This window comes from Ctenopharyngodon idella, chromosome 15, assembly GCF_019924925.1.
Source record: "Ctenopharyngodon idella isolate HZGC_01 chromosome 15, HZGC01, whole genome shotgun sequence".
NCBI lineage: Eukaryota > Metazoa > Chordata > Actinopteri > Cypriniformes > Xenocyprididae > Ctenopharyngodon > Ctenopharyngodon idella.
The window spans coordinates 17,458,100-17,481,034 of record NC_067234.1 but is presented as its reverse complement, the minus strand read 5'-3'; the positions used below and the strand labels follow the sequence as shown (position 1 = coordinate 17,481,034).

At 39.8% G+C, this 22,935-nt stretch overlaps 1 protein-coding gene across 19 annotated transcripts in view; it reads right to left on the bottom strand.

Moving 5' to 3' along the window:
* msi2b (musashi RNA-binding protein 2b) overlaps positions 1 to 22,935 on the bottom strand; it is a 337,078-nt gene that overhangs the window by 77,304 nt on the left and 236,839 nt on the right. For all 19 annotated transcript variants that reach the window (XM_051861127.1, XM_051861130.1, XM_051861128.1 and 16 more), the window contains exons 9-10: positions 13,469 to 13,583; positions 7,754 to 7,828 (exon numbers count right to left, since the gene is read on the bottom strand). In XM_051861127.1, coding sequence (XP_051717087.1) covers positions 7,754 to 7,828; positions 13,469 to 13,583 — 190 coding nt within the window. The remainder of the gene's footprint in view (positions 1 to 7,753; positions 7,829 to 13,468; positions 13,584 to 22,935) is intronic.

Below are 22,935 nucleotides of genomic sequence, written 5' to 3'. Positions count from 1 at the left end.
AAATCCACAGTGAGTATAATAAACTCAAATACAAAACAATACAACTCAATAAAATACCACAAAATATAGAGGAAAGCAAGTTCACAAGAATTATTATGTTTACATCCACTTTGAAAAGTGTGAGAATGTACTATGGTCCACTCATGATCAGAGGTTAAATACACAAGAAATGCTTTCATTGATCTGAGAAGCACATTAAGGGGAAAACACTGGAATATATGAACGGCCACAGGGAGCATCGCATACAAGTTGTGAAGCTGTGTCTGACTAATAGTGCATCTTATAGAGCAATTTCTGAAGGCAGAAGGCATGACCAGATTTCTCTAGTACATCCATCATCTCAGGCCTGTATAAAATAGGCCAGGAGGGCTTTCTGAATATCATCACAAAACAGCCACATGGCTGGGTTCTATACATCACAAAAGATGTGACATTAGCAAAGGATGTATAACAAAAGCTATGAGTATATTTACCTTACAAGCTAGGCTAGTTATTAAACCTTTGCATACAACAATCATCTCAGCTGGTTTACATATGCTTAATCTCGGAGTAGGAAAATGGGGGATGGAGGGGTTGGAGGAAGACGTATGTAACTGTACCCATGGGAAGAAGCTGCGGGAAGGCAGTTCAGAGAAGACGCCGCTTTACACGAGGCAATAAAACCTACAACTACTCAAAAAGAGAGACATTTTTCAAAGCGGTAATGAGCAGCAAGGAAAAATACATATCAGTTCTGGTGCACAGAACAAATAGAGTAAAAGAACAGCCTGACACCGCTGCATAAATATTACTGGTAAGGCTTTAGCTAAGAAAAAGCAAGTCACTGCCTAAGAATACAACAGGGAATGCAAAGGGCTAAGTCACCGCTTCTGAATGTCGTATTGATATATGTCCAGTGAGGAAACCAGCCCATTAGTTAAATACAGAAATGTGTAATGCCATGTGCTCGGCAAACAGGATCTTAATTCAGGATCTAAAGTTCAACTCCAAATGAGAAAGGAAGGTCAAAAGGGCGAACAACGCCACGAGCTGTGAACTTTGTCACTCCGCTGAAGATCACGGCACAAGGGATTTGAAAGATCCGGATCTGGTCGGCCTGCTAATGTCAGAACCTGCCTAGACATCAGCGAGACCTCATACGGCTAGAGCAAACCAGCCCACCTCCCCTGTGGCTTCCTGGCCCCCTGGATTCAGGTCCAATCACTGCCATCAGCATGAGCACTTATAATGAGACTGAGGCCCAGGGACAGGTCTCCTCTACTGGCCGCCTCCTTGATGAGGGCAATTACTGGCCAGACAAATACTATATCTCTGGTAGAGGGGAACAGGGATTATTCGGTGGGTGAGGGGGAGGCAAAATCACCCACTCATCAGGCCAGATTCTTTAAGTAGTTCATCTGGTAGGGCACTGGACTTCTCATTGATGACCATGAAAGAGGGGGAAGATCTGTGGTTAGTATGGCAGGCAGAAATGGTAGGGGGCTGATGCTAATCTAATTGTATAGTAATGTGCATCTATCCATACGTTTTCTAGGCTGTGCTTGCAAAGAATTTCAGAATTCACATTTCCTTAGGGACACACTAGCTTGTAAGTCAGCATAGGAGCAGTGCTAAAGTTTTGCAAAAATGATCTGGCCAGAGGAATGGGAGACAGTGAGAAGTGGCCCCAGCTGACATGTCAGGAAGTGGCCATTAGCTGAAGCAGGAAGGCCAGGAAAAGCATCATCGCTGACAATTATTTTAAAATATTTTTTTCATTCTATTATAAGTCAGTGGGATACTATCAAACTTTAATCTTAAATTTTTTGAAGTATAAAGTTTATAAAAATGTTCTAGAAAGCAAAGTTTGACTGGCGTAAACACATCCTAAACCAGTTAAGATGCACCAAGTATCCTGCAAATAATTTGTGCATACTCTATGTGAAAATTCTGCATGTGCATATATATATATATATATATATATATATATATTTATACACATATATACATATGTACATTAGGGCTGTCAACTTTAACGCATTAACGCATGCCATTAATTCAAAATCCTTAATGTGTTAAAATAAATTGATGCATTTAATGCAAAAAAATTATGGAAGCATGTGAAATTGAGTTATAACGTAATTTACGTCACGCAGTTAGATGATTTTGAAGTCCATGCTGATTATATCAGAGATGGCAGAGAGAATTACTCATTCCAGTGTCTGTTTCGCTTTAAAATACGAACTCTCTGTCATATTGTGTCATTGTATCTGAAGAGCGCGAGCCCTCCTGCATCACTGTTCCTGTCTGAACGGAACTTCAAAACATCCCACCGCTGTACGGCCAGATGATATGAAAACTGTGTTTCTCGGCTGGATAAAGCAAACCAGCGTCTTGCTATGAAAGTTTTGATGGATGAGGTTTGCAATCAAGGTAAAGACGATTACGGTGACATACAGAAGCACGCGTGAGTCTGTTATATTAATGCGCAAACAAATCATGTATGAGCGCCTTCTCCCTCTCGACGCACTGATCGCACGTTGTCTTTATGCACAGACACATTTCAGTACATTCACGTTGTTTTCACACACATTCAGGATAATGTTTGGATTTGTCCTGAGAATGCTGCTGTGTACTTTAGTATATATGCAGATCAAGGTGGTTGGTTTAGGTTTTTTTGGCATCTCCATGTGGTCCTGATCCTATCGCAACTTGACTTGTCTAAAATGTAAAATGTAAAAAAGCTCTTTGCTGTTGCTTGGAGTATGAGGTCTCTGCGGAACAAAAGTGGGTGTTTCTGTATTTGTGGGTGTTTTCAAACTGGTGGGTGTTTATATATCATGCAATGAAAATGATCCCCTTCACCCGACCCCACCCCTAAACCCTACCCACACTCTGACGTGGGCAAAACGCCCCTCTGTTTATGGCCTCGCCCACTGATCATTACTGTCCTACAGAGACCTGTACTTGGTTGCACATACTGTACACTGTGAATTCTGAAACGTTTTTTGTTTTGTTTGCTGTGATTTTTTTATGGGTGCTTTGGTGTAGCCTACATAAATGTATGAATTATATGAAATCATTTCATTTGGTTAATTGGTGTCCTTTTGGAGTCTGCAAGTGTCCTTTTTTGGAAAGACATCTACATTTAACTTTGGCAAAATGGACGTGTTAAACAAGATAAATGGTGTATGCTTAATTTCACGATAAGTGCGCGATTATAAAAAAATTAATCTATTGACAGCCCTAATATATATATATATATATATATATATATATAACAAAATACAATAATATAATAAAAAAATACTATAATGTGAAATATAATAAAAACAAAGTAAATATATAAACTATTTTAAGTAATAATTAAATATATAAAATAAAATATCAAAAATTAAAAAAAAAAAAAAAAAAACAATGAAATGTAACATAAAAAAATAAAAATCAACAAAATAAAAAAAATAAATATAATAAAAACAATATAATGTAAATTAAAATGAAAGAAACCAAGAAAAATGACAAAACGTTCTGTAGCTTGTTGCTTGATGTAGTAGGTTAGGACAAAAAGCACCTGTTGCGTAATGTTTTGCAGTTGTAATTGTAAGAATATTGTGGCAAAAAGAACAAAGGAAGGTTTGTCTTAACTAACCATGTCAAACGATGAGCTATAGGACACTGAGTAGTAAAATTGTTTCACCAGTTCAAATCGCCTCTATATTAAACATAAAACACGCTTTGATTGGCTGTGATTGCACTGTCATGTGACATTTTGCAGTGCTTCTCTAAAGGCAAAAGAAGCCGCTCCATTCAGAGTTCCATGTCTGAGTTGTGGATCTGATACAAGCTGATAATTAAACCCGTACTGGTTAAACCGCCTCTGCAGTGCAGAGTGGGATATGACAGGGATTCAGCCTGACTGTGGGGAACAGCAGATGAGTCATCAGCGTGATTACAGCAGGCAGGGCGCATGAGACAGGCTGTCTAATCTATCGCTACGAGACGACCTCCAGAATGACCTCTGCCACCACGCACGCCGTTTACTCCGTAAACACACACAACATCTGCCCGCCGCAGCCCCCGTCAGTCAAGAATTACACCTAAATGAAGCGGCGGGATGCGTTTTTAAGAGCTGTGTGTGTGTCCGGCTCAGCGGTCCCCGTTTTGAGCATGTAACGTGGTGAATGTGTTTGCCTCGTGCCTACTGAGTTAATAAGCAGCCTTTTCAATTAGAGCTAATTTGGGTGAAGAGCTGAATGGGGTAGCGCAGCTGCAGGAGACTTCACTGTTGCCTATTAATCCACTTTCTCTCTCTCTTTCTCTCCTGTTTTTATGATCCTCTCCTTACAATGGGTCAAACAGAAGATTTTGTGCCACTCTCCTAAAGTCTGTTGATGCTGCCAAGCTCAGCGGGGCAGGGCTCATATCATACTTTCCCTCGGCAAGTGCCGCTCGCTCCTTTCTGTCATCTCCCAATTTCCTTCTCTTCTCCGTCTCCCTCGCCTCCCACACAAAGAGTGTCTCTGGTCAGCCAAAACAGCATCTTTATTTGTTTGTTTGCACTCCAATATCCTGCGAGCTCAGTCGTGTTATCTGTATGACAGGGCCGGCGGAGAATAGAGAGGGGCACCGTCCCTGACAGCCTCTATGTTTGCATAACTGATTGGGCCCTAATCAAAAGTGAAGCATCAATTCCAGCCCTCCCTCTTCTTCCTCCTGAGGAGAACAGAGGGATAAATGGAGGAATGAGAGCTAAAGGATGGTGTTGTTTGTTCCGACTGGGCCGAGAGGGGCGGCGACCTTGATGTTGGAACATCCTTCAGTTCTCATCAGCGGCAGCCGTGTCAAATGCCAGAAATCGTGGCGGAACATAGATGAGGAGAGATGATTCGCCGCTTGGAAATCCAAAAGCGGTTAACGCCTAACGTGGGGCGAGATCAAACAGACATAAACAAAACATAAAACGACAACAAAGTCGTACTAAAAAATTATCTTTGATAAGACCACCTCCACTTGCACTCCTCCGGATCAATGCAACCTTAATCTACAGATTTACGGTAAAATGAGAAGATCTTCTCTCACAGCTTGGGGAAAGTCTGATGGATCCACAGGCTTGCAGGATAGACACTGAGCTTTGGATGTGCTTCTCATGGATTTATAGCCTCTGAAACACCCTTTTCAGTCTCATAAAAATGAGAAGAACAATGTGTGTGTGTGTGCGTGTGTCCTGGTGAAGGGGGAGATAACAGTGAAGGTGGCCTGATCCTGTCAGCTGTTTCTTATCTTATCTAGCAGAGGATGTTAGTATGAAAATGACAATAGCAGCAACACTTGCTCAGGAGCTCTGCCATAGCACCATTGGTTGTTTATGCCTGTATGTCTTTGGGGCAAAGAAAACACTAAATCCATCCATGAGCAAAATTGTTCCCGGAGGAGGACTAGAAAGGTACATACGCCGCATATCGATCATACGCACATACCGTAGCATTACAGGGCTTTATTTTCACCCGAGTTCCATTGATAAACAATTTATGGTTCTTGTTTTCATTAAAAATCAACGCAGGAACACTTGCATACATGCACAGACTCTGAGAAAATGCGCACTTCCCCTGTGACCTGTTACAAATCCAGTCACCTGTGTGGATTACAAGAAGTGCCTCGAAAAAAATGACCTTTTCTCTTTTCAACAGTCAATTTTTAACCTTCTCTGCAGCCGAGCTTAAAGTAAATCCCAGGTGCTACAAGCAGTCTGGAAAAAAGGCTTTTTTACCCTATATGTTCAACATCAAGGTCATTGACAACATCTGAAATGGAAGAGTGAGGGGACCCTTTTTGGAGTGGCACTGGGCAGATCATTTTACAAGAAAAGCTGGGGGGATTAAATGAGCGGAGGAGGGAAAAAAAAAAAAAAAAAACACCTTTTTGCACTAGAACTGCAGTTTAAGTCAAGCGGTTTGCAGCCTATTTTCCAGTGAGTCATATGCCAGCAAGACCTTCAGCTCTATATACGGGGTCAATATCACTAAAAATATGCATTCGATACACTCGATTGCTTTTCAGCTAGTGTTATGAGGCTTTTGGCATGGGTGGACCGGCATGTTTATTCGTTCAGTTATTTTTACCTTCAGGTGGGAGTTTAGCGTTTAGATATAGGCCTACACATATATTTCTGAGGGTGACTTAGCTACGTTGCTAGACTCAGAACTGTTGCTAACATGGCACTAGGCTAAGACTTCTCGCCGAAGAGACTGAGCCCACAATGATGTTTTAATCCCCCTAACCGGGCTTAGTCACAGCAGCTCTTCCTCAAGCGCCTGCCAATTTACAGTTCCTCATTATCCATTACTCTAGCCCACCCCATTTATTTATCTAAGTCGCCACTGGAATATTCTATCTGCGCTCGGCGGTTAGTTTGGGATGCCTGTACGGATTGTTTGAGGTTTATTTGTGCGCTGGCATCAAAGGAGAAGACGGCTAAGTGTTCTCTATGCAACAAACAGCCACCTTTACGCTTAACAGCCATGTCGACAGAAGAATTTCATCGGCAGTGAGGGCCTCTGAGCGACTGACAAACATGAAAAATTTATGCACATAAATAAGGTTGCAACCCCTCTTGAAGATACTCTGATTGCACGCAGATGAGGGAGGCTATATATACAGCTACATACGTACTGTGCAGCTGAGGATCAATTGCGTGAACAAAATGTCGCTTTGAAATTTGCCAAGAGCCGTCGTGTTTATGAAGAACATATTTATGTGAAGTTACTATAATTCTATAATTGCAAAGCATCAAACAGCAGACGCATCTATATGGACTGGTGCTTTCCCTGCTGAAAATGACAGTAAAATTGCTTGGATCAGTCTATACTTGTTTGCTGGTTTTGGGGCATTTAACAGTTAATCACATTCGAAAACCAGTGAGACAAACAAATGGGTCAACCCAAACTAAACTAAATAATTACATAAATAAACATATTATATAAAACACTGAAATGAAAAGAAGTTCTGGTTTTTAAATTGATACTTCCTGGGGTTCTAGACAGACTCAAATCAACGGGCTGGGAGACCAGATAGACCAGCTTTTTTTTACAGTAGAGATGCAAAAACAAACGTGTATCAGAAATACACTACATTACGTAAATTCACAAGAGTTACAAGGTGTCAAATTAAGTACACTCAGTAGTACCAGATAAACCACTGAGCAGAACATGATAAGATATACTATGCACGTTTTATTCTGTTTCTGACCATCAGGTCAGATTGTAAGGCCAGTTCTGAGAACTGAGCCATGAAATAATAGAGATGCTTTGCTGCATCACATTTATTCCAGACAAAAAAGACCTGTCTTTGTCAGGATGGCCTAAAACCCTGCTGAGTCAAGATTCTGGCGATTTGCTGAATTGTATTGTATAGTTGAACGTATGAATTATCTGTGAAAGGAGCAAAAACAAGAAGGCCATGGGCTCCCACGGATTTTAAAAGCATCCCGTATGGCAGTGTTATCTGTAAAGCTACAAGCATGTGGATGTGGGGCTTCAGCGGGGGGCCGAATGAGGCAATATGTGTGTCTTTGTACATCAAGATGTAAACTGTTTGAGCATGTGAATGTGTATTTAAGTATAAAGTGCCACGGTAAAGTTTTTCAGCATTCAGAGTGTAGCGAGAGGCAGGGATGGGTGCGTTGATGTTTGTGAGTTTGCCGGTCAGCAGGGAGGCCATTACCAGACAGCAGCAGGAGAGAGAAGCACCATACAGAGCTTAACAAGATGGAACTTACCAGGGAATTGGTAGCTGTAGCTTGGGGCGAAACCAGTGTATCCGCGGCCATACGTTGCTACAATGTTTGGATAACCTGAAGGGAGAGAAGAAAATCCAAAGATGTGATAAACCGCTCAGACCGCCTAGAGCTTCCCTATCACACCAATAAATCAGTATGCCATTTAAAATACACATACACACAAGAAGCAAGTGGAAACAGCTCCTCTTTCACCACATCACCGCAGCCCTCCCCGCAAGGCCGCAATGTAACAGATTAGCTGGCTAGCAAACTTCAGTTTGCAGTGATGAACAGCATAAACATCACAAGACACAATCTCGCTTCATTCCCTGGGGCTCATCCCTCTTTTTCCCCTCGCTGAGGGAACGGACATGTCTGCGGCTGTCATCTCTCTCCCCCTCCCTCCTTTTTTTCTCACCTCTCCACTGTCATTGATCGATAACCCTTCTTTTATAGCCCGGGCTAATCGATCATGAAGGACACGACAGCGCAAGACAACGGCAGGCTGATAGTTGTGGCAGGACATCACGGATTAAAGTCCCTCCGTGCCGCGCAGCCTCAGCCTCCTGCACGCTAATACTGACAGGATGGCACGAAAATGATTGAGCGATTGCAGAAGTCATTCGAAAGTGGAGCGAAACACTGCAAAAGCACGCTAAGGCCGCAATCTGTTTTTTTTTTTCACCTCTCGTCGTCTTTGCTGAGGCAGAACTTTTTAATGATGATGCTCGGGCGAGTGAGCTGGCTTCCCCTTGACTATTTTATTATCTGAAATACATCTTGTTTGGGAGCGAGGCGAAAAACACGCCATCAGCAGCATTTACAACGCTGGAACGCATCCTGCTCGTGCTGTTAAGAAAAAGTGGGATGCGACCCAATGCACATGCTCAAGTTGTCTCGTTGCCAGCATTTAGCGGCGGCCCACCGCGTGTCCCTCTTTACCAGGCTAGAGCCCAAAGACCCATTGTTCTTATTCTGTCACAATGGCTTATTACAGTGTGAGCCTAGACACTAATTATCTGGCTGGATTTCAAACAGAAGGAAAAAACGATTTCCAACGCAATCGAACATATCAGCCATATTGTTGCTGCGAACGCCTGAGGGACCAGGCCGCTAAAATCACGTGAAAACTATATATATGCCGTCACCTTCTTTAGGACTCTACAGAAAGTTTGTTATTTGCCATCAGCCCCATTTCTTTCCATCCCAAACACACCTGAAAGATCTTGCTAATAGATATTGGCTGCGCACAGCGCAAGCTTGCACCGAATGATCACTAGTGGCTTTGGCTGTCGGCCACAAATGTAAGTTGGTGAAGAGAATAAATATACTCCACCGCAAGTTAGGCTAGACATAACTCGGATCAATTCAGTTTGACATTGCAGAGGCAGACTGGTGGGAAGTAGTCTATGTGAAGATATTGATCCTGTCAAAGTTTCTTTGGTGAGGGTCAGCGCTATAGTAGAGGCTTAAAAGAAATAACTTGCTTTTATGAAGTTTTCTGTCGTTATTGACTGCTTCTCAAAGGAGGCTTTTTGTGCCGTTTGCAGTAAATGCTATGTAAACCACAGAGTCAGTTTTAAAATCAAACACCATTCTTGAGGAAAGTTCAATTCTGAGGGAATCAGAGAGAGGAGGAGGAGGAAGGGATAAAAGTATTAAACACACTACTGCCTAAAGTGTAGAGAAAAGTGTTGCAGAAGAAAAATGTGGTCATTATTTACTCAACTTCACGCCATTCCAAACCGTGGAACACAAAAGAAGATATTCTGAACAATGACTCAAAAGAGGATATTGTGAAGAATGTTTTTCTATTTTTGTCCCTACATATAAAGTCAGTGGGGTCCAAAACTGACAAGAAAAGTATCTTCTTTTGTGTTCAGTCATGAAGGTTTGAATGACATTAGAGGGAGCAAATGATGATTTTCTTGCCGTTGAAATTCATGCTTGAATGTTCTGCAGCAAGTTGGCCATCTTTAACTTCACTCCTTCCAAGTGCTGTATCATGTGTTTACGAAGCCTTAATATCTGGGCTCTCTCGAGACTACAGCAGCTCTGTGTACTCTACTCTTACGGAGGAGCAAATGCCAGACGCCCAGACTAAATATACATGACATGGGCTTTTCCTGTGACATTTAGAGAGATTACTTTAAATGTAGAGGGATGGGGTTCTGTTGACAGTAGGGGATTAACATACTGGTAGGGCCAACACCTATGGGAACAAAACGCAGGAGAGAGAAATCAGCAGTGCTTCCAGGCAGATTCAGGTGCAAATAATGCATAGAAAAATGAAGAGCTCACAGGAAATGAAGCATGCATTGACTACAAGGTAACCATTTTGTTGGTTCTCCCCTGTTTTTGATTACAGCAGCCATTCTCTTTGACTCACTAAACTTTGCACAAGTGTCATGCTTAACTTCTGTCCAATCCTCCTTAAGTTTTCCCAAAGTTCAGCTACATTGGAAGACTTGATGACTTGAAAATGCTGAGCATGAACTCTTTTATTGCGTGCAACTTCATGGTGTGTTTGGGATTGTTATCATGATGGTATACAACACATTGGATCTCCAAATAGATCCTCCATACTTGGCTACATTGTGTTCAGCTGGATTCCCAAGTATTGGTCCATTTTCAAAGTGCCAGCAACTTTATAGATCCTTCCAACACCTGCTGCAGACTTGCGTCCCCAATACCATTACGTTTCCCCTGCCGTGCTTAATGACGCTACACATGCATTTGCCATTAAAACACTCCACTCGTCTCCTACGTACATCCAATGCTAGGTTGACTTGTCGGACTGCAAAACACAACTCTAATCTTCCATACTCCAATCCATATGTTCTTTGGCAAATGCAAGGTGTTTCTTGCAGTTAAATGGTTTCTTTATTGGTACACAACCTCTCAATCCAGCCAGATCAAAATGAAATTGGGGGTTTCTCATAACTGCATGTCTCTTTTGCTTACCAAGGCTGCATTTATTTAATCAAACATACAGTAAAACAGTATAACATGCAATTTTTCTTTTTTAAATATACTTTAAAATGTAATCTAAGCAAATAAATAAGTGTGAAAAAAATGTTTTACGCCACTTTTGGTTCAGCTACACAAAAAACAAACACGTAAGGTACGATTTTTCCCAGAGACATTCCTCCACCTCCTCGTCAAAACTATTCAGCTCAATTTTCAGACCTAAATGGCTCTCCACTGTGTTTAATGACCGAGCTAAGCCTCGGTGTCGAGCTGCGGGCTCAACAAAGGTGCACGCCATGAGACCAGCACCAGAAGCACCAGACAGCTATACCTTTGACGTCCAATAACAAGTGGCAAGACTGCATGTCGCAGTCATGGCCCCTTGTGGGAGACTGAGCCAGACTAAATGCAAGCGGGAGAAAGACAGGTACCTGAGCCTGGGGAGAAGACTCATTAAGCCACGGCGTCACCAATGTAGACACCATCAGTCTCCCGGCAACGCTGTAAATAAAGACTGTCACTTAATCTGGCCTAGTGGCGTTGGCCTCGCCCTCTTATTTGCGTTATTAATATGCATGCTAATGTGCCCATTTTATGGCTCAACAGTTTCGATTCACTGTAAAATCAATTATCCATCTGGTAAAGCTGCACTTTGCGCTGGCTGAGATGTGTATTAATTTTAGCAAACATACATGAGGCCCAGCACAATAAAGATAAATAGCTCGATTAGGTGTGGTAAACACCGTTGCTCAGAGCGGGACTCTAATGAGATTTCGGCACATAAGGAATTGAGGTTCCTTAAATAATGAGCGTTGTTGATTTTTGTATGCAAATTACCAAAAGGAATGTTTCGCTGTCCTGCTTTCCAATTTCATTTAGATAAGACGGTGTTGCGATCGAGTGAGCGCGACCCCCTTTAACCGGCTCTCTGCTCCCACTGTCTCCGTCTTCCTCCATTTCTGTTTGTTCAACACTGATCTGCTTTAAACCCTAATAAGCTCATGACACCCACTTGCGGCGTAATTTCATCAACCTCAAGTCAAGTCAACTTGAGCTGACATCACGCTCTTGGCACTGTGAAGCCGAATGATATCATAGACTACTAAAATGCTAGAGGGCACCAGATGTTGGCGCGAGGTCACGATGAGCTCTAGCATACTCCGAATAACCGATGAATTCGCCCTCCTTTGAGGTCAGTTTGTTGAAATCATAGGTTCATAACTCAACATTACTTACATTTTCCTCTTCATTTAGCACTATAATGCGGAGCCCTGCTTTGGTGAGGGTCGGTTAGGGATTTGGTGGAGCTGGAAGCGGATCTGGCTGAATATCAATAGCATATTTCATGCGGGCCCGGCGAGGATGCTTCATCAAGTCAAATTACGGGCAGGACGACCTCTCCTGCAGCTTCACCCATTAGCTGCCATTCGCATTCTGCACCAGGCATCAAACGATTTATTTGCTTCAGTTACTTTCAGCAGACGATCAATCTCACAGTAATTATCTCTTGTCACTGGAGCTGGTTGGAGGGGGATTGAAGTTTGGGAGGGGGGAAAACTGATAGGCGGGTATTCTTGTCTGATTCTACGTTTCCTGTCCTCTTGACACACGTCAAATCTACAGAAAAATGTCAAGACAAGCTCTTGCCGGTGTCGGGATGACGGCTCTGGTGTTTGACGGGTTCCAGCGCTCGTCTCTCTGATAGCACGCACGTGTCGCATCGTGAAGACTCTGAAGCGGGGCTCCCAGCAGAAATGGAAAGGAGTTTCAACTGCCATGGCAGTCGTAGAGCCGCTAGCAGAGCGTGGCGACGTTAACGCGAGCGCCGTGCCAACATTGGAGCTCCGGTCCCAGTGCTCTCTCCGAGGAGCTCTTTCAATGGGCTGTTGCCTCTCCCTGTCTGCCTGTTCCAACATTATGATTTGCCATTTTGTTCTCTGAGTTTACAGTGATGCACTTGTTCCACGCCATCAAGCTCAGCTTGTATGCTTAAAGCCTGAACAGACATATTTATAAGCATCATTCTGAAGTGACCATTTGTCTCTGAGGTCAGCATGAGACAACATTTGCTCTAAAATCACACCCAGTGTGTAACTAGATCTAGGTTCACATGGACAGAATTAAAAGGGATACTTTTGATAGGGATACTAAGGATAACTTTTTGTGTGTTCATGTAGTCTGAGTTGGTCATTTTATCTTAAGTTAAAAAAACAAAAAAACATTGTGAACTTATTGATGAACAAATAAAAGTTTTCTGCATTTTCTTGGTTAGAGAATCTAAACCCAATAATAAGGTATTTTGTCCCCATTTACTTTTGTAACAGAAGTTCATTTGGCATGATTCATTGGTGCACATTAGAATAATACTGAAAAAAAAAAAATGTGTCTTTTTATGAAAATCTAGTAACTTGCTCTGCTTCTGAAGCTACTTTATTTATTTTTTTTACCCTCTTATTTTTCAACCCTGCCTCTTCAAACACCAGTCATATAAAGATCACTGTGCCCGTCCACATGTAATACCCACTTTCAATCCAATCAAATCAAATGGATAAAATAAATTTTGTTTTTTTTCTGGCTGCATATCCACTTTCTCCTAGAAACACATCACATTAAAGAAGTAAAATGGGCTAAAGGCTGTTTCATGCTGATTTTAAATCAGCATCCCAGTCAATAATCAGATTACAGCCGTGATTGACAGTGTTAATATATGAATAATTGTAAGCAGGAAATTGAGATGACACTTACTCAGCATGCCCATTCCCAGCATAAAGGCGTCCATGGTGTAGGGCAGACCTCTAGCTCTCCCCCGCGTCCCTGGAGGAAACATCACTTCTTTCGGCTGGGCCTTCTTACATTCTACCTGTGGATGAAGCACAAAAGATGTTGTCTCAGTGGTCTAGCTACTAATAAGACCATTTACTGCATCAAAGAGCTTCAACTATTACAAATGTCCAAGCCACAGGACGTCAGAACAACGTTGTTCATATTTGGCTTGTGTCAACTTGCAGACATAAACTAATGGGGCTCTGATAAGGATAATACATCACTTGTCAGAAAAATGAATAAAACAAACACTATGTTCAGCCTGTGGAATCACAGTGTTTTTGCATCTCAGTTGGTTATGTACTGCCTTAATGTTTGGAGAGAGTGTTTTTGATGTTTGTGTGTTTGTGAAAGCATGCCGTGTACTGTCTTCGGGCAAAAAAAAAAAAAAAAAAAAGAGATGGGATCTCTTAAAAAAAAAAAAAAAAAAAAAAAAAAAAAAGTTTGTATTTTTTTGTTTCCTCATCATTCCCCTACTGTCTTGCCACTCCAATCTGGTGCTCATCATTGAACCATTTCTACCCGGGGCACTTCCCCTGATCACCCCCCTGCGCCCCCAACCAGCTCCCCGCCGCCTTCTACTGATAATTTTCCTGCTGTGCTGACTGACATTTCGCACTCCTCCACAATGCACAGTTAAGAGTCTGCTCATGACAGAACACACAGAGTGGGCGTCAAGAGTGACAGACCAACTGAAAACACCAGCATCAAAATTAAGTAAAGCTCCAGAATGAAGGATCCGTGGGTTTGTGGTAGTGACACAGTAAGAAAAATCAACCCTAACATTGTGCACGGCATCGTGCACATGATGTGTCAACAAGACCTCAACCACCTGAGAGATGCAACCATGTATTTTTTTAAGCCCAATGAAAGCACAGATGACCGGGAGGGTATGTAGTGTTTGACAGACTGATTACTGGTGCATGTATACACACTCCATAGCGCACACGGTGCCTAGGGTAAATATAGTGGTAAATGCACACGAAAGGCTTATTGAAATTGACTATGAGCACTATGAGGGGTCTCGTAGGGCATTGTAGAGAGTATGCCCTGACCGTGTCAACCTCTATTTGTCCATTTATATTACAGATGCTTGCCTGCTCTTCTCTGGAGCGTCAGTTCAACCGACTAAAAGCAAACGTTGATGTTTTAACTATGTTATTTAAACTACATGTCAATGAATGTCAGGGAAGGGAATGAAACGGGTGTTTCCAAACTGCAGTTAGCCCCAAGGGGCTGCATATACTTTTGTTAATTGAAATAAAGTTGAAATTAAATAAAAATGTTGGATGGAAAAACAAACTTAGCCCACTCAAAGTACGAAAATTAATTACTAAAAATAAAACTGAACTAAAAAGCTAAAGAGAAATGTTAAAAAAAAAAAAAAAAAAAAAAAAAAAAAAAAGACAAAAGCACAAAAACAAAATTATTTAAACTAAAATTACTTAAACCCTGAAGGCATTTTTAGAGTTGTTTTTTTCTGAGTGTCATACACAAAAGTAAAGACTCATAACTTCAAAACTACAGCAAGGAGAGTCAAAAGGTAGGTATCGTTTGATAGAAAACTTTTTTACATTTATATTTATATATATATATATATATATATATATATATATATTATATATTTGGACATTTTTATGCTAAGAAACTGCTGATAAAATACAAAAAAATATATATAATTTTTTATTGTAATTTTACATATCTTTTTTATTTGACATGCAGTAACTCAAGAAGGAAATAAGGTAGGAGGACTCCTTTTTTGGAGAAGTTCCCACATGTGAGCTGCATCTGGATTTAGTGGTGATAGCATAAAGTAATCAAAAGTTACAGCATTTGGAACTGAGGTAGCCTTTTTGTTTAGCCCTTTGGGCATTTTTAAAATCGTTCCTTCCTTATTGGATTATGATTTTGGACTCATTTTAATCGTGAGAATCTGCTGTAAATAATGATGTGCACAATGTGTTCCACAATCGGAGCATGTTTCATGAAGTTACGAGTGAAAATGTGACATAAATGCCACTTCGGTATATTACTTACATATGGGTCTTGCGGAGCTTCATGTATTAAAAAAAAAAACTCGCTCAAGTTTAGTCAAAGCCCAAAACAATAATGGTTGTTGTACTCCATGAGAACTATGACTATGACACATGAGCTGTATGATGTTTTTGACACATAGTACAAAAAAGCATTTCATAAATAAATTACGAAAACTTTTTTTTTTTTTCAGCAAATAACTCAGCACTACTAAGGAGTTAATCAAATTGTCTACATTCATTGTAAAGTTCAGACTCTAAGCTTTCAAATGACACCTATTTTGTGTTGATCAAGGCAGTAGTTTTGAAAAATATTCTTATTCATTTTTTTGTAGCTAGGTGGCGCCCGTGGGCAGTACACGCCGGTTTAGCGGAGCACTAATTAAGAGTTGAACAGAATAGTTGGAAGCATTAAAAAGCTGAGTTTCTAAGCTTTAAGATGATACTTTGCTTAGTAATTTGACTTTTTTTTTTTTTTTACACTTCGGGCTTAAAGGGTTAAGGAGGAGGTCTCTTGAAATCAAATTTGGTGGTCCTTGACATCAAAAAGTTTGAAAACCCCTGATTTAAGTAGTTAGAGATTAGTTAGTGAACAGTGTGCCAGGTACCACCAACAAAAATAAATTAAATTAAAATGAAACAAATCAACAAAACAAAATAATTAACTCCTTGAATTTGTGCAATTTTGTCTTGTAGTGTGTATTTATTCTTTTTCACCACTCCAGCTGTTCTAACACATCAGCTCTCAACAGACCAGACATATGTGATGTGCATAATCTTATGGTTTATTTTAATTGTCAAAGCCTAAAATAAAAATTAATACCTTCAAAAAACTGGCAGAGCTCTTCTAAATTAATTAATCCAGCCAGCATGTAACACATCAAGCTAGGTGACTGTATGACAGTATGTTGACCTTGATGTTAACTGCGGGAGAAAATATCCTTGAATTTCATCACCTAAAGATAAAGGAAATCCAGATATCTGTTAAAGATAATGCTTCCATTCTTTCAAATGACCTTACATGTCAACAAAAGCGCTAAAAGGAAGCTGTATTTTCATGCTTTGAGTGGGCTAACAAACTTCAGACATTGCAACGCAAACACTGCTGTCTCTTCTCCAAAAATGAACACATAAACCAACAAGTACTCGTAATCAGTATTCAAGTCCTCAGGACTTCTCCAAATACAACATGCCTTCATTAGGCACTGGCACTAAAGAGAGAGTGTGTGTGTGTGTGTGTGTGTGAGTGTGATGCGTGTAATTATGTCAGTGTGTGGTTTCAGTGATGAGGCCTGCAATCTCTGTGTGTTGCTAATAGGCGAGGAAAGCCTGGCTTCCGATCTGACTGTCATCAATGGGCATTTAAGAGCCATGACTACGGCTCCACATTATTACTTAACTAATTACCCTCGTCAGTCGAGGTAGGCCAATGATGAGCTCCCTTCCCTCGTTAATGAAACTACGAAGGCCCGTGGCTAATGACCTGAGAGCACGGGGCAGCTCCGTTATCACGCCTGCACAGAGGGAAGGAGAGGAGGAAAGACAGGAGGGAGAAATACTGATAAATGGACGTCTGCACTTTAGGACCAATTTGGACCATGTGACTTTGAAACAAAGCCCAAATGAGAACCTCACTACGAAATGCAGTCTTATTTGTATGTGATATCTAGGCGTCATGAACTTCTAAGAGAAATTAATAAAAAAAAATATGTGACAGGAAATCAACAAGGCCAAAGTCGCGTCCTCGTGGTGCTAATGTGGGCAAAATGAGTTCGAATCTTCTGTGCCTGTTCCTCATCATTCCTGCTTTCAACTCTCTTCTTGATAAAAAGTTAAATAAAATAAAAATCAATTGTATATTAACTTTATCAAAAATATATTTAAAAGGCCATAAAACAAAAAATGAATCACTTTCACTAATAAAACTTTAATTACATAACACTTAACAGATCATCTACAAAAGTTTAACAAGAGTTTTAAATGTTTTAATTTATATTCATATTTCAATGTACATGAACTTATTTGTTAAGCATTATGAAAAAAACTTCAGCTTTAGCACAAATTAGGTACTACAAAAGACTATAGAATAACACAAGACGCGTCACTCGTATTGTTTTGAATGGGAGAAAGTGCAACGTGCAATATGGCGGAATAAGTCCCGCCTTCTAAATAGGAGCCAATCGTCGACTGGTAAAGTCATTGCGTCACTGCAGCTGCCGTTAGAAGCTCCGGTTCCTATAGAAACAGTCAGACGCGCCTTCGAAATGAGGCACAAGAGACACATTTAGGTATGCGCATTAGCTTGATCCACCCTGAAAAATACTGTTTTTTGTCAGATTTCATTGGTGATTTCAAATATGAAATTTAATCGAAAGCTTGGCAAACAGCTTTGGAGAATTTGATGTTTCCCCATTCAAAGAGATAGGAGCTGCACTTGAATGTCCGAGAGGAGTTTCAAAGATGGCCGCCGAGTGAAATGACTCGTCTTAAAGGGACTGTACATCTTCTAATAGAAGGATGACACTGAAATAAGCATTTTTAATGTCAATTTGTGTTCTTAGTATCTTTGTATTACAGTATATAGTACTCTTTTCATAAAAGCAGTAAGACACTTGTGGACATGTTATATTGCAGGTAAAAATGCCCTTTAGCCATATCTAAATTCATAATAATGCTTGTACTTCTTAATTATATAATGTTGAGAATTATTTATATAATGGCTTATTAATTGAAGGTTAAATGTTACTGAACATTTTATTTGTCCATTTAGTCCTGCCACCTGTCTAATGACCGCACTGCCACTCGAGCCCTACACAGACTTCAAGGTGTGTGTGTGTGTGTGTGTGTGTGTGTGTGTGTGAATGCAATCAAAACCCCATAATATCTCACATCTACCATTCACCTCAGAGAGCAGGTTAAGTGGAAAGTCCAGGGTGGAAAGGATGACAGCAGAGATGAGAACAGGGTGCGTCCACTCGCCTGGCTAATTGTCGGGAAATCATGAGCGGGAACACGGTACCGGTGGGCTGGAGCAAATGTGGCCATTAGTGTCCGTGTCCCTGGCAGAGCCAGTGTGAGCGGGCGAGAGGTGTGAGACAGGATCGATCAGCTCCAGAGAACACACACGCGGCTTATTAGCCGGCTGGTTAGGGATAGATTAGATCCAATCTGCTAATCTGCTGCCCTGACCTTGTGACAAGAAATGTCACTCACATTAAAACTTCAGCCACCTGTTTTGACTTTGAAAGGGGGGTCGTTTCACAAAGGTACATTTCTCAGAGACCACAGGCTGCATACATATGGAGCTAGAAATATGACAAAACGATTTGAATTTTGACTTATAATTTGAATTATAGACAAGTGTCATTTAACAGAATTGAATATCAACTGCCATTTTATATAGTTTTGAATTAGAATTGTTAAATTCGAATCCTGGACATTTAACTTTTCCGAGAGCCTCCACACTTCCATCTGGAACCCGGAAGTTGGAGCTCTGACCTACTTTCAGTACGATCTGAATTGCTGCATTTTGAATTTTAGAATATTGAATTTGGTGTTTTGAAATTCTTCTTCATGTTGAAAACTTGAAGCTGTATTTTCAAGAAGTGGATATTTGCGGTCTAAGAATTCAGAACAAAAAATATGCTGTTTGAAATATCAAATGTCTAGGATTTGAGTTAAAAAAAAATCAAATTCAAAACTATATAAAATGGCACTTAATATTCAAATCTGTTAAATGACACTTGTCTATAATTCAAATTTAAATTGTTTTGTCATATTTCTAGCTCCATACATACAAGGCCATCTTTCATGACTGTAGATCAAAAGCATTGCATGCCCTATATTTTTGAGCAAAGCTAAATCCATCTTTAATAAAAAAAATAAATAAATAAAAATAAAATAAAAAATAATGCACTGGCTGTGAAGATATTATATATTATATAATATACAAAAACTACTAAGTTGTTTAAAAAAGTTTTAAATAAAACTTAAAATAAAAAAAAAATAAAAAAATATATATATAAAATATATACATGTAGATAAACAAAAAAAAAAACAATGTATTTGCATCATTGATTGAATCCTTGTAACAAAATGTTTTATGTTTTGTGTAAAAAAAAAAGAAGAAGAAGAAGAAAAAAGCTGAAAATGTAAAAGAAAAATGCACTGGCTTTATCATTAGAATTATACAAAAAAACAAAATAAAATAAATTAACTAATTCATGATGTTCCAGATTAACTCTTGAAAATTCACTTCCTCTGCTATTTAAATGAATCATAAATAGCATAATCATATTCCAATAGACTAGCAAATGTGGGAGACAAAGAGAATCAATAACCTGAAAATTTTCACTTTGAAAAATCTATTGTGAAAAGAAAGAAAACCTCAAGAGTAGCTGCAAAACACTAGACAGTTAAATTTTACTCCTTAAAGCAGATTTGCTTCTCTTTCAGCTAGAGTGAGAGAAAAAAGCATTCTCCTCTGACAAGGAGGATAAAGGAGGATGAATCAGAAAGCTGATTCATTCACTCTAACTCTTTTTTACTTTCAGAATTGCCAAACTGCAAAACACCGGGACACCCGCCTGGCTCCCGAGAGTTCGGGATCACATAATGCCTGATATGAAAGGCACTTAACCAAACGCGATAAATAAATGTGCATTCTAAACAGGCAGGGACCCGAGAAACAGGGACACCTTTATGAGCTTTGGCGCGGAGAGATTGTCACAATGATGGAGTTAGAATTCCATGCGCTTGCTGTATATCTGAGGTGGGCTGCCTGAGGAATCAGTCTTACTTCCACTCCCTACCGCTGGAGATCGTTCAAAAAGCCAGACAGAGAGGCAAATCGACTGGACCTCCCTCATTCAGACAGCCATTTTTCATCTGTGAGAGTGAGCTTGAAAAACACTTCTCACCATCAAACATCTAACTTCACATCCCGACAACAAATGAAGTGAAGGTCAAGTGAAGAGGTTTTCCATGCTTTAAGAACAGTTTACTGTTTTTGATGCAACAAACTGAGAAAAACTGAAATATTGGCAAGGAACATCTTTCTCTTGAGTTGTCCTTGTGGCCTGCAAGCCAAAAACAACATCCAGAGTGACAAGTGTAGATCAATTCACAAACAAATGACTCTTATGAGCCGATTCATTTTAGTGAATCAAACACACACAGAGAGAACAGTGCAGTCTGATTCCCAAATAGATGTGTGCCGATATTCGGTAATGCGATATGTCACGATAATGAATATGCACAATATTGTTATCGTGGGCACTTCAAAATACCGTAAATAATAATTTATTACCAAATATTAACATTTTTATAATGCATTTAAGAATACTTTCCCCATCAACCGTGTAAAATGCACAACACCGCTGTATTCTGCGTCAAAAGGACACGCGCTCAGATGTAAACAAGACCAACGTGCACAAGAAGCACATGGCTGAATGAGTCTGAATGAAAGTGCATGTTCACTCTCTGACAGCAGAGGGCGCTGATGGAACAGCAGAAATACAGCGGTTACCCCGGAAGCCCCGCAAATGAAGCAGCTGCGCTAGTGAAGTTTTTAAAATGCTTCAGCCATTCATTTTTTTATAATCTCAATGTTGTTCATCACAACACCAAATACTTAATACTTAAGGACTTAATAGGCAACATTTTTATATTTTTATCTGGACTCTATGATTAGAAATGTTCTGATTATTTGTTATTGTTCAGTAAAACTTTGAGACATACGGCTTCATTAGTTAACATGTTAATTCATTATTACCAAACTGACAATGAAAAATACTTATAAAGCATTAATTATTCTTAGTTAATGTTAATGTTTAATAACATTACTAAAATCAAAAGAACTTATTTAATGGACCTGAGATCAAACTAACAATGATCAGTTGTATTTCCTAACTAACATTACCAAAAAATGATACTTTCTGTAACAAATGTAGCTGTTGCTCAATCTTAGTTAATGCATTAAATAATGAGAGCTTATTGTAAAGTGTTACCTGTTCTTCTTTATAGCCTAATTCTTTTGCACTCTTTGCACTATATATTTTTGGTGTATTGTATTATTGTATTTAAACATTCAGAGTTATTTTTGTTATTACAAAAAGAGTTCTTAAACCTGTTATACTATGACAGCACTTTTTTTTGCAACTTATTTCAATATCGGGATAATACCGTGATAAAAGCTTCAGCAATTAATCGCAACATGAAAATTTGATATCGTCACATGCCCATTCCCAAATGAATTAGTCTTTATCTGATGAATAGCTGGGTTTGGATCAGTATAATGAATCTTTCACTGAACTGAATCCATCGGAGTCGTTAATCTAACAACATCTGATTCACTTACTGAACCATTATTTTCAGTTAAATGGGTGTCAAAATGAATTTTGTGTCAGTATCATTACATGATAATCTATGAATGTCATTAAAGATACACATTTGCATCTTTTTGTAATAAAAAAAACTGTTTAATCTCTTAAAGATTCTAATGCTCAGTAACATTGTGCATATGTTCTTGTTTTTATGTTTGCTGGCCCTGTAAGGATGGGGATGTGTGATTTTTGCAGCATACGGCTGCACAGGGGAAGCAAACTCATATTTAAATTTAATGTGGAAGCAACTGTTTTCAAGTATGTAGATTTATATACGCATCCAAAATCTCAAGCTGTCTTTTGCAGGCCTAGTACAGTATGTGTGTGTGTGTGTGTGTGTGTGTGTGTGTCCCATCAAATATAGCATATTTAAATGTTATCACAGCTCTCCCAGTGAACTCCTGTTACACCACTGTGCAAGAGGTCATGCCATACGCTGCATCTTGTTTGTACAGTTCCCAGAGATAAAACAGACATGAGAGGAAAGGGGGAGAGAAAAAAAGAAAACAACCCCCTGCTCTTTTGCCCAGAGGCACCAGAACTCTCGGCTTAACACGGAGGCATAATTCATCGCAACTTGAATTAAATTACATCGGAGACTTGGGGCTCCCGTACATTATTGATACACTTACAGCTATTCCATCTGACACAGAAATCTATATTCACCAACAAAAAAGAAAGCCTGTCAGAGGCTATTTATGCCTCCCAAGCAGAATGTCTGTTTCAGCAGCGTGTTACAGTGGGAACTCTGGTAAGCACAACAGAAAAACTCAACAGACTGAACAACTTCACATTTAATCATCGCTTTGCTCTGGTGTAATTTAAACAGTAAAACACACACTTATACTCTTGCTCGTTTTTCACCTCTATCACACATTTTAACCTTCTCATTTATATCATAATGTGTCCGCATCTCCTACCTCACCTAAGCTAGACATAATTCCCTTAAAAAAGTAGGGTATTATATTTGACA